General features: G+C 57.7%; 1 protein-coding gene across 1 annotated transcript; it reads right to left on the minus strand.

Moving 5' to 3' along the window:
- Nucleotides 1-353: 353 nt before the first annotated feature.
- On the minus strand, nt 354-10,766 carry CNKSR1 (connector enhancer of kinase suppressor of Ras 1). Its single transcript, XM_027109611.1, has 21 exons — nt 10,644-10,766; nt 7,677-7,834; nt 7,392-7,573; nt 6,729-6,813; nt 6,264-6,305; nt 6,080-6,184; nt 5,292-5,351; nt 5,111-5,179; nt 4,727-4,828; nt 4,570-4,640; nt 4,402-4,478; nt 4,152-4,258; nt 4,043-4,073; nt 3,458-3,630; nt 2,529-2,602; nt 2,294-2,365; nt 1,953-2,026; nt 1,743-1,804; nt 1,562-1,661; nt 1,289-1,470; nt 354-1,002 (listed from the first exon to the last, which is right to left on the minus strand). The coding sequence occupies exons 1-21, from the start codon at nt 10,693-10,695 to the stop codon at nt 748-750; spliced, it is 2,133 nt and encodes a 710-aa protein (XP_026965412.1). The 5' UTR covers nt 10,696-10,766; the 3' UTR covers nt 354-747.

Consider the following 10,766-nt stretch of genomic DNA (forward strand, 5'->3'; position numbering starts at 1 on the left):
GCTACCCCATCCCACCACTCCAGTCTCCAGGGCTGCAGCCCTGGCCGCCTTTCCAGGGAAGGTACGTTTCTCCAGCTGTAGAGTGAAAGGCTGGTCTCTTATTTTTCACCTTTCGCCCCTGGAGATGGGGCAGGAGAGCACTCCGGCCTCTGAAGGGCTGGGGAGAGATGGGCATGGGTAGAAGTCCCCACCACCCTGGAAGGCATGGGGCTTCAGGTACAGAGCCCAGGCTGGTGGGCCACACAGTGGGCTAGTTACCAAAAGCACTCACCCCACCTCTGACAGCTTTCATCCCAGTCCCCTCCGGGAAACAGATTCCAGATTCTAATACAGAAGTCAAAGGCACATGTAGATTTCTGTTAAAGAAACTGACTTTATTTAGTTGAAAAGCATCTCCTGGGTAAAGTGAAGAACGCCCATACAGAATGGCGTGGCAAACGAAGTGCTGCGGGGCGGAGGGGGCAGGTCTGTGACCCCACAGAGCACAGGGTAGGAGAGAGTTCTTTCGGCCCGCCTCTTGCTCCTTCCTTGGCACAAAGCTCACTTCACTTCACCCCACTCCAGGGGAGGGAGGAGCAGAAATGGCAGCAGCTCAGGCAGAGGCAGTCAGCTTGGGACAGAACCATGGACAAGCACTACTTCCAAACTGGAACAGAATGCAGGGATGCTCTGTCCTAGATGTGTCAGAGGTGGTCCTCAAGGCCAGAGGTCAGAAACTAGGGTACTGGCCAGTTAGAAGTCAGGAGGTCAGAGGTCACTCTCTGGGGTCAGGGGGCAGAGGCAGGAGTGCTCCTCAGGCTGAGAGGGTGGGGGGTGGGAAGACGGTTCCCTGGAGTCAGAGTTCGGGACTTGGGAGCTGCCCTCAGCCCGCTCCACTCCGCAGGCCCCCAGGCCCTCTGAGTAGAGCTCCTGGTTCTGCTCCTTCCACCTGCGGAATTTCTCCCCAGTGAGCTCGGGGTCGCCTAGCACCTCCTCCAGGGCCTGCAGCTCCTGCAGCTTTGCCTGGAAGAGGTGTAGGGGTTAGGGCCATGATCACCCGGGGAGCGAGCAGAGCCCGAGTCCAGAGCTAGCTCTGGAGTCCAGTGGCCTAGAACCCAGCACCTGGCCCGGTCCGGCCCCCATCCTCAAATCGAGAGCCTGGTTCCAGGAACCTAGAACTCAGCCCAGTCCACAGCAGAGCCCAGGGCTGAGGGCCAGGAACCGAGCCGAAAGCCCCGAGCCCAGCCCTTAATGGTGCCCTGTGCCCGCCCCCGAGCCCAGCCCCTAATGGTGCCCTGCGCCCGCCGACCTTGAGCGTGCTCTGCAGCGCCCGCACGCGGTGCGCTCGCTCATTCAGCTGGGGGTCTCGGTTGCGCCGCATGAAAGAGCTCCGCCATTGCTCGTGAGTGAGGGGCTGCGGCCTGCCCAGGAAGGACACGCCACCCAGCCTCAGCCCCCGTACCATTCCTTCCAGGGCCCCTTCGCTGCTGTCTGTGGGAGGGGAAGCAGGGTGAGCGTGTGCCTGCCCCCAGCCCTCCATCTCGGCTCCCAGCACCCGCGCCCCCCCGGCTTGGCTTGGCACCTGTCGGAGAGCCGAAGGAGGTCCGTGGGCTGCCCTGCGTGAGGGCGGCCACAGGTGATGTGTCTCCGTGGAGGGAACTCCCAGCTTGGGCCGGGCTGGGCTGGGGGCAGGGTGGAAGGAGAGAAGGGTATCAGTCTGAGTTCCACGCCCTGCTCTTCACCCCGCGCCAGCTCCCACTCACCGAGGCTGAGCAGGATCCAGCCTCATCGTCGGGGTCTTCTGCTTCCGTCTCACTGTAGCAGTCTGGGGTGGACAAGAGTGGCTGGGGAACCCACTCAGCTTCACAGGGTTTGGGCAGGCCAGGAGGTGGGCTCGGGGGAATTGAGCTCCCAGCCCCCATCCCAGGGAAGGCAGAGGCTCAGGGAGAGACCCAGCCCTGTGAGGCACCCACCTTCCTCTCGGGGCAAGGGGGCACGGCCTGGAGACCGGTACTTGGAAATGCAGGTTATGAGATTGCGCACCCACCTGTGGAGGGGCAGATGGGTCTCAGGGAGTTTCCACTTACTGTACGCCCGAGGCTTTCGCCTGTATCATCTTCTAATTTAATCCTCAGAGCAACTCTGAGAGATAGGAATTCTTACTAGTCCATTTTAGAGAAGATGAAACTGTGGCTTAGAGGAGTGAGTGTCTTGATGAGCCCTGTCAGAGAGCTGGGCTCTGAATCCAGGCTCCTGAGCCCAGACCCCTGGGCACGCCCATGCAAGCTGTGGAGGTGAAGGGGGTGGCACTCACATGCTCAGGTCCATCAGGGTATCAGCAGCGAAGATGAAGGGTTTGTACACGTTATGGGTGAGCTGGAACACACTGCCAGGGAGCAGAGGGGCCTCACTCACCTGGGGGTGCCCATCCAGAACACAGAGAGGCTGGACGGGGCATCCCAGCTACCTGCCGCCCCCACCCACCCCTCCTGTCACCTACCTCTCCCTTTCTCTCCCCACCCCCAGCCTGTCACACCTCAGGACTTAACTATTTTTTCTTCTGATCTTGTCCACTTTCCAGACTGTAGTTGGAGACATTGATGAGGCCCTCAGCCTTCTCATCCTGGGGAGATCACAGTGTGAGGGTCAGCTTGAAGCCCCAATACCCTCAAGGCCCAGTCAGGCTCCTGAGGGTGGGGGAGGGGAGAGGGCATTTCCTGGGCTCTCTAACCGCTCATCTCTCAGTGCCCAGAGCTCAGGGCAGGAAGCTGGGCTGGGGTCAGGAGGTGTGACCAAGGGGTGCCTCTGAGCCTGGCAAGGGGAGCCAAAGATATCCAGAGAAACAGTCAAGGAAGAGGAGCCCCCTCCTGCATTTGCTCCATCACAGGCACAGACAAAGCTGCTTTGCTCCTTTCCCTGCCTGGCCTTCTTTCTCCTTTCCATCCGACTAACCCTCAGGCATTGATTTTTCAGGAAGCCTTCACCACTCTTCAGGTGGACTAGCCACCTTTGCTGGGTTCCCACCCACCCCTGGCTCTTCTGCCATCATAGTATGCGTTCCCATATTGTCCCTGAGTGTGTATTCATCCCTCTCCCCACCGGCCTGAGTAACGGAAACGGTCCAATTCTTCCCTGTGTCCCAGGGCCCAGCCCAGAGCTGGGTGTACAGTAGGCATCTTGAATGTTAGTTGAATGAATAAACAATTGCTTGAACGGCCCATAGCTAGGATGAACAGATTAACAGAAGAGGAAGGAAAGGCGGGTGGAATCAAAGAGATTCTACCCGGCCTGTGATACCTTTTCCAGACCGCTTTTATACACACATCGGCTCAGTTCTCTCTGAAGACTGTCCCCGTTTTACACATAGGAACACTGGGGCACACCTGTGACCACACATGGGAGTGGACCGTGGAGGAGGGACAAGAGCCGAGGCCCTGAGGTGACTCACTTGCTTACCTGTGTGTGTATGGGGTCTCACCTGGGGCTGGCGGTACCAGTAGAGCGTGTGTCCCTTGAGCACAAACCAGCAGCGGCGCCAGCGCGGGCCCATGAAGCCCCCGGGCACCTTGCGCAGCAGGAGCCAGCCGTCACAGTCAGGCCGGCCCAGCTCCCGGCAGGACACCCGCCGGCGGCTCAGCTGCGTCGCCACGCCTGCAGCAGCATAGCGCGGCTGGTCAGTGAGGGGCTGGCGGGGTGTCCCGGACCCCCAACCTGCTCCCTTGCCCCCCACGAGCACCCCCAGCTGATATTTCTGAACCCGTGCTCTGGGCTCAGAATGTGACACGTGTCACTTCTGAGGTGGGGATGACTCTTCCCATTTTAGAGACAGGGAAGCTGAAGATCAGAGGACAAGCTGTTTGTCCAAAGTCACAGAGCTGGCGAGAGGCCCAGGCTGGGAGCATAGGTCTGTCTGACCCCAGAAACAGAGCTGTTTCTAGGAGAGGCTGTGTGTGAAGTGTGTGTTGGTAGCGGGGGCGGGTCTTGCCCAGCACTGTAAAGACTTGTAAGAGCTTGCCCAGCACTGTAAAGACTTGAAGGGCACCCCGTCAGGTGCATTTCATACCTTTTGATTTCTTGCGGCCAGGGACAGGACTCTGAAAGGACCACAGGAGGTTAGAGAAGCATATGGGTACAAAGCCACAGACCCCTCCTTGCTAAGCCCCAGAGCTTACCTTGTCAGGGTGTTCTGGGGGCTCTGGAGCATCTGCTACCCCAGCTAGGAGTGTGGCTGAGGGTGCATGGGGGCTAGGCAGGGGCTCCGGGTCAAGGGAGGTCGAGGCTGTCAGGGAGGGAGGAGAGAGAGGGAGTGTCCCTGAGCTCAGAACCGGGCCCAGTGGTAGGGTGGGGGTGTAAGAGTCCAGGGTCAGGCAGCCCACATGCCTTGTCCAGGGCATCTGCTGACTGGTGGGGCTTTGAAATTACCTGTCCAGGCAGCAGGGCTGGGTCCTGGACTTGGGTTTGAAGTCAGGTCGGAGGTGAAGACATCTTCCGATGGGGCCCTGGAGAGATCAGGGAGAGATGAGGTGAGCCATGGCCCACCTGCCAAGACCTACCTGGGGCCAAGACCTACCCGGGGCCCGAGCCTGTCACCTGGGAGACGGCAGGGCCGAAGCCAGCGATGGGCTCACTGGGCGTGGGGGGCCTGGGGCCTGAGGAGGGGTCTGAGGAATAATCAGAAACAGGTGATGGAGCTGGCGACAGACAGGGGTCTGAAAGCAGACTGGGGGCAGGGGTGGGCAGCAGGTACCTGTGAGGGTGTCTCCGGCACTGGGACCTTCTTCAGCACTAAGCTGACCCCGTCTGGCTCCCGGAGCAGCTCCCTCACCACGTTTTTATGGGGCCAGCCCACCTGGGGGACAGGGCAGAGGGCAGGGCAGGGATGCTGGGCGGGACTGAACTGGGCAGGAGGCTCTGAGGCAACCCGACAGCCCCCGGCCTCGGAGCACTCCCTCAGCCTCACCTTGTCCTCCTCCAGGAAGCCTCCACGAGCCCCTCTGACCTGTGTGAGCTGGTTGGCTTCACGGAAGGCAGCTCCCACAGCCCTGGTCTCCCCAAGGGAACCTCCCCACCCACCGACCTGAGTTCTACTCAGGACCCCCTTCCTCCCACCACGCTCCTCCCCTCCCCTCACCACCACTTGCTCATTGATCTGGACAATCTCGTCTCCAGGCAGGATCTGCAGCCGGGAATCAGTGGGGACCTGGTGGGGGGTGGGATTCAGAGAGTGCACCCTCATGGGGCTGGAAGCAGGCTTGGCTGGCAGGTTGGAGGGCCACGGGGGTGGGCGCCTGAGAAGGGTATAGGAGCCTCACCTGGGTGCCCACTCGAGACACAAAGTGCAGGCAGTTGCTGGTGGTGTAGATCTCCAGGCCCTGCAGGGCAGAGGCTGCAGTCAGTAAGGGTGTGGGGACCGCCGGACCAGGACGCCTGCTAGGCACCAGGACTCACAGGTGAGTGGAATGGGGGAGAGAGCTGGCCTCAGCTTGGCACCGCTCGACTTGTCATGTGACTTTGGGCTCACCACTGCACCTCTCTGGGCTCTGCCTCTTCCTCCCCTAAGGGCTGAGGGGAGCAGGTTGCAGACTTCTGAGGTATGAGATTCTCAGCAACTTTCCTGAAGAATCTCAAACCTCAGGGACAGGAGCGGGACAGGGCAGGGCTGGGGCCTCTGGTTTTCCCAACTGGTCAAAGATTAAAGCAAAAGTTCATGTCCTCTCCCCTCTCCCCTAGGTCCGTGTCCCAGGGCTGGGATGTGTCACCTGAGACCACACCAGCTGCAGCCCCTCAGGACCGGAGAAGGGGCTGAATGACGGTGAGACCCCAGGGAAGTCCCCTGGGCCTTTAACATCTGTACAAAAATTCCCTGGAAGTCCAGTGGTTAAGATTCCATGCTTGCACTGCAGGGGGCGCAAGTTTGATCCCTGGTGGGGGAACTAAGATCCCACATGCCACGCGGTTTGGCCAAAAAAAGAAAAAAACAGGGCCTTCCAGCTGTGACAGTATAAGATTCTGGTTCAGTATAGGATCCTAGAACCAGAGTTCAGGGCCCAGACAAGGCTGCTGAGGGGTCAGGGGTGAGAGTTGAGGGGTCAGGGCTCACCGAAGGATCGTCCAGCGGCACGTGCTGTAGCACGGCCTTCTGCTCCAGCAGCTCCTCTGGGCTGCAGCTCAGGATGTTGTGGCAGATCCCGGCCACGTGGCTGCTCTGGCGGATGGAGAGCAGGATGTCTAGCCTGAGCCCCGTCCCACCCCATCCCCACACCCCACTCACCCCCCAGACTCACAATCCTCAAGACTTTGCTCTCCTTCTCAGCCGCTGGACAGTCCTGGAAGCAGAGTGAGAGAGCAGGGGCCTGCCCTGAGCAGGGCGCACTGCCTTCGCCTGAGGGCAGGGGGATTTCCTGCAGTCCCTCCCGGCGTCCCGTACCCTGGCCCCCTTCCCAGAACTACATGGCCTTAGAGCTTTCGCCCCAAGGTCTCATCCCCCTGATGCCAGGCCCCCAGAAGTCACCACACATGCCCTCCCCCGCTTCACCCCCTCCTGAGAATCAGACTTCCTGTGCTGCCCTCGCCAGCTAGGAGCTCCCACGCCCCCATCACCCCCTACCCAGTGGCCGGGCCTCCTCTCTTTCTGCCCTCGCCTCTTCCGGCTCTCACACCTGATCCTGTGCTGATTCACAAGTTATAAAAAGCTCTAGCCTGACTTGGTCTCTACAGCCTGGGCCAAGCCTGGCCTCTGGTTCTCCTACCTCCTGCAAGGCCTGGCCCAGCTCCCCGCACAATTCCCCAATCTCCTGGCAGGATGAGAAGTCATTTAAGTGGGAGAAGAGGTACCTGGCAGAGGGAAGGATGGAGCAGTGGTTAGGGAACTGAGCTTAACAGTCAAGCCACTGAACCACCCTGCACCGGCTACACATCTGAGACTCTGATGGGTTTTGATTTGGGGTAAAGGAGATGACTGATACATCTAAAGGCCTCAGTCAAGTGCCTAATAAATGCCAGGCCCTGTTCTAGGCACTGGGGAGACAGACATTAAACATATAATTACATCAATAATGATTTAACTTCTACTGCTGTGAAGTGTAGGGAGCTCTGAGAGTGTGTAACAGGAAAGGCTTCCCTGAGGAGGTGACATTAGAGCTGGGACCTATGGGACAAGCAGCGGCCAGTGAAGGGGGTAGAGAGCTCTTTATATAATGCTGTTGATGTGACTGTCATGATTACAAGCAGGAGGTGGGGTGGGAACCCAGGCAACCCAGGGCCCCTACACAGACCAATTAACCTCTTTGCCCAGTTCCACTATATCTGAACAAGAGCAAAGCTCTATTTTTCTCTCCCAGGTCCCAGAGGAAGCCAAGGATGAGAAGGGTCCCCTCACCAGTTACTCAGACCCTAGGAGGAGACCGAAGTACCTGTTGAGCCAGAAGAGGAGGGAACGGGCCTCATGCACCAGCTCCATGGCCGCGCTGAGGACATCTGCAGGAGGCTCAGCACAGTCCCCCAAGCGACCTTGGACTAAGCTCTGGAATACCCGGATCCCCTCCAGCAGCCCCTCTGTCAGGCTCTGCAGGTTCTCTGACTGTAGCCCGGAGCTCTGTACCGCAGAAGGGCAGGTTAATTCCTGGCAGCGGCCAGCCCCCCCATCAGCACCCCAAGGTGGGTGGAAGCTGCAGCCAGTGTGGCCGCCGTTCACTCACCAGGGCCCGGAGCTGTTCCACCCCTTCCAGGATGAGCTCCTGGTGGCCCAGAGGCCACACAGTTAGCGCTTCCAGGCTTCGGGGGCAGAGCTGGAGCAGGTACTTGCCAGGCAGCTCCCAGTCCTCAAAGTGATAGTCCTCCAGGGAATCATCGAGGCCTGGTGGAAGAACGAGGGTCAGCATGGGGGAGCCAGGGGGTGTCAAGGCCTTTCTGGTCAGTGCAAAAGTCCTTCTCCTAATGACCCTGAGACCCAGGCAGTGTTCTGCCCTGCCCATTTCACAAATAAGCCTACTGAGTTGAGAAGTAGGGTCACATAGGGCAGTGGTTCTCAAAGGATGGTCCCCAGACCAGCAGCCGCAGCCTCACTGGAAAACTTGTTAGAAATACAAATTCTGGGAAATCCCTGGTGGTCCAGTGGTTAGGACTCAGTGTTTTCACAGCTGTGGCCCGGGTTCAATTCCTGGTCGGGGAACTAAGATCCCACAAGCTGTGTGGCATGGCCAAAAAGAAAAAAAAAGAGAAATAGCCAAAACATGGAAACAACCTAAGTGCCCACTGACAGGTGAATGGATAAAGAAAATGCCACACACACACACACACACACACACACACAGGCATAAAGAAGGAAATCTTGCCATTTGCAGCAACATGGATGGACCTTGAGGGCATTATGCTAAGAGAAATAAATCAGAGAAAGACAAATACTGTATTATCTCACTTACATGTGGAATCCCAAACACCCAAATTCATAGACACAGAGAACAGATTGATGATTGCCAGAGGCAGGGTAGGAGGGGGTAGGGGAAATGGGTGAAGGTGGTCCAAAGGTACAAACTTCTATTTATAAGTCAGTTTGGGGGATGTAATGTACAGCATGGTGACTACCGTTAGGATTCTGGGCTTTCACTGCCATGGCCCCGGCTCAAGCCTCAATCCCTGGTCGGGGAACGAAGATCCCGCAAGCCACACGGCATGGCCAAAAAAAACAAAAACAAACGAATTCTCACATCTGCTGAATCAGAACTCAGAGGCAGGGCCCAGCAATTTGCATTCTAACAAATCCTCCCGGTGTTCTGATGCTGCTGAAGTCAAGCTTGATGGGGCTTTGGAGGCAGGGAGACCTGAGTGACAGCGACTGAGCTTAATTACTTAATTACTCCGTGCCTCAGTTTCTTCACCTATAAAATGGGGAAAATAAAAACGCCTACCTTCTAATCATGTGTATTAAATGACACGACACATGTCAAGCACTTGGCCAGCTGCCTTGGTTCATGGTAGACAGTAACAGCCCCCGTATTATTATCGCCAGACTCTTTACCGTGATCCCCAAGGCCCTGTACGATCCGGCCACCACCTGCCTCTACAGTCATCTCTTGGCGCACAGCCCCTCAAACTCAACACTTCAGATCCAGAGCACTAACTCCCTGCAGCTCTTGGAATGCTGTCTTGCCTCAGGGTCCTCAGATGTGCTCTTCCTTCTGCCTGGAGTGCTCTTCCAGCTCCTTCACGTCCTTTTTCATCTTACTCCTTACAGGACGCCTTCCACAACTCCCCAGGCTGGGTTGGGGTCCTCTGCTGCTCTCACTGCCCCTTGCACCTCCACAAACCCCTGCATCAAAGCACTAAGCTCTCCTACTTGATCACGAGCTCTGCAAGGACTGGACCTTAAACAAGTGTTCATCTCTAATTCCAGCTCAGGCCTCTTACAAGGTAGACACTCACAAGTAAGAAAAATATCTAGTGAATGCTTACTATGTGTTAGGAAAAATTTAAGGGCTTTATACATATTAACACATTTAATCCTCACCGAATCTAGAAAGCAGAGATACTGTTACCCTCATTTTACAGGTGGGAAAACATACAAATAGAGGTTAACAGTTAGCTTTCTCACTCTTTGAAGGAACCCCTGCCATTCCAAGCCAGGGTCTTTTGTGATCAATAGCTCTCCCTCATTCCCTGTGTGACATTAAGAGCACTTGACTAGGAGTTCGTGAACCTGTGGCTCCGTGGCTCTGGGCCCTAGAGCACCTCCCTGTGCACACAGCAAATGTGCTGTGCTGCCTCCCTCCCAACAGACCCTGATGTGGAACTGCACGTGCCAGGCCCTCAACGTGGTTGTCTTATTTGGTTCACTTCATGAGATCAGAGTTGCCTTTCCCATTTGATGGATAGGGAAACTGAGACTTGTGGTCACAGAACTTGTGAGTGGAGAGGCTGGGCCTGGAACTCAGTCTGGGAGTCTGATGCCAGCCCTGCATCCCTGCTTTCACCGGGGCTGGTCACCCTGAGCCTGCCCTCAGTGGACTCCGGCAGCCCCCTCCACTCTGGCTCCTCCCTGTAGGAGGAGTGTCCTGACTCACCTCCCGGCTCCCAGCTGCAGGTCAGAAGGTCTCCACGTCTCTGAGTTGGCTGACAGTCTGGGACCTTTCCCACCCAACTGGGCTCATCCCCCCTGGAGGCCTAGGGAGGGGCTGTGCTGACCCCTCCAGTCAGGCCGGGGCTTCCGCTCTCACTGGGAGCTTCGGGGTGGGGGGAAGGGAAAAGACACCCCACCGGCCTTATTCCAAAGCCTCAGCAAATCACTTCCTGGCTCAGTGTGTAGTTTTCGGCTTCTGAAAAATACGTTTAATAAGAGCCCACTGCGCCCTGGGGCAAAGGGAAGATGAAGGAGATACAGTGGGGGCGGGCAGCTGGGGAGACACCGTCTGTGTTCCTTACACAACCACTGCCTCCCCATTGCCACCCTGGAGGCTTCTTGGGCTTCTGGGGGGATGGGAGACCTCCTCTGGGTCCTCGGGGGGGCCCCCCCGGGGTCACGTCCATTATCCTTCTGCCAGGTTCACGGCAGACACTCTGTAAATACTTGTTGACTGACTAACCAACTGACAAACTCGGCACGTCCTTTGTCCTTTTCCTCTCCCCGTCCCAGTGCCCCTCAAGCCCGACACTGCCCCAGCCCCACCCACCTCTCAGCCAAGCCGCCACCTTCCCGGGGGTCCAGGTCGCTACTGGCTCCATGGCCAAGCTCGGCTTCTCGGATCCGCACCCGCTCCGTGCTCCGTCTCGCCCGCGCAGGAATTTCCGCTCCC

The sequence above is a fragment of the Aethalodelphis obliquidens genome, unplaced genomic scaffold, assembly GCF_003676395.1.
Source record: "Aethalodelphis obliquidens isolate GAN/ISIS:26980383/991018 unplaced genomic scaffold, ASM367639v1 scaffold9, whole genome shotgun sequence".
Classification (NCBI taxonomy): domain Eukaryota; kingdom Metazoa; phylum Chordata; class Mammalia; order Artiodactyla; family Delphinidae; genus Aethalodelphis; species Aethalodelphis obliquidens.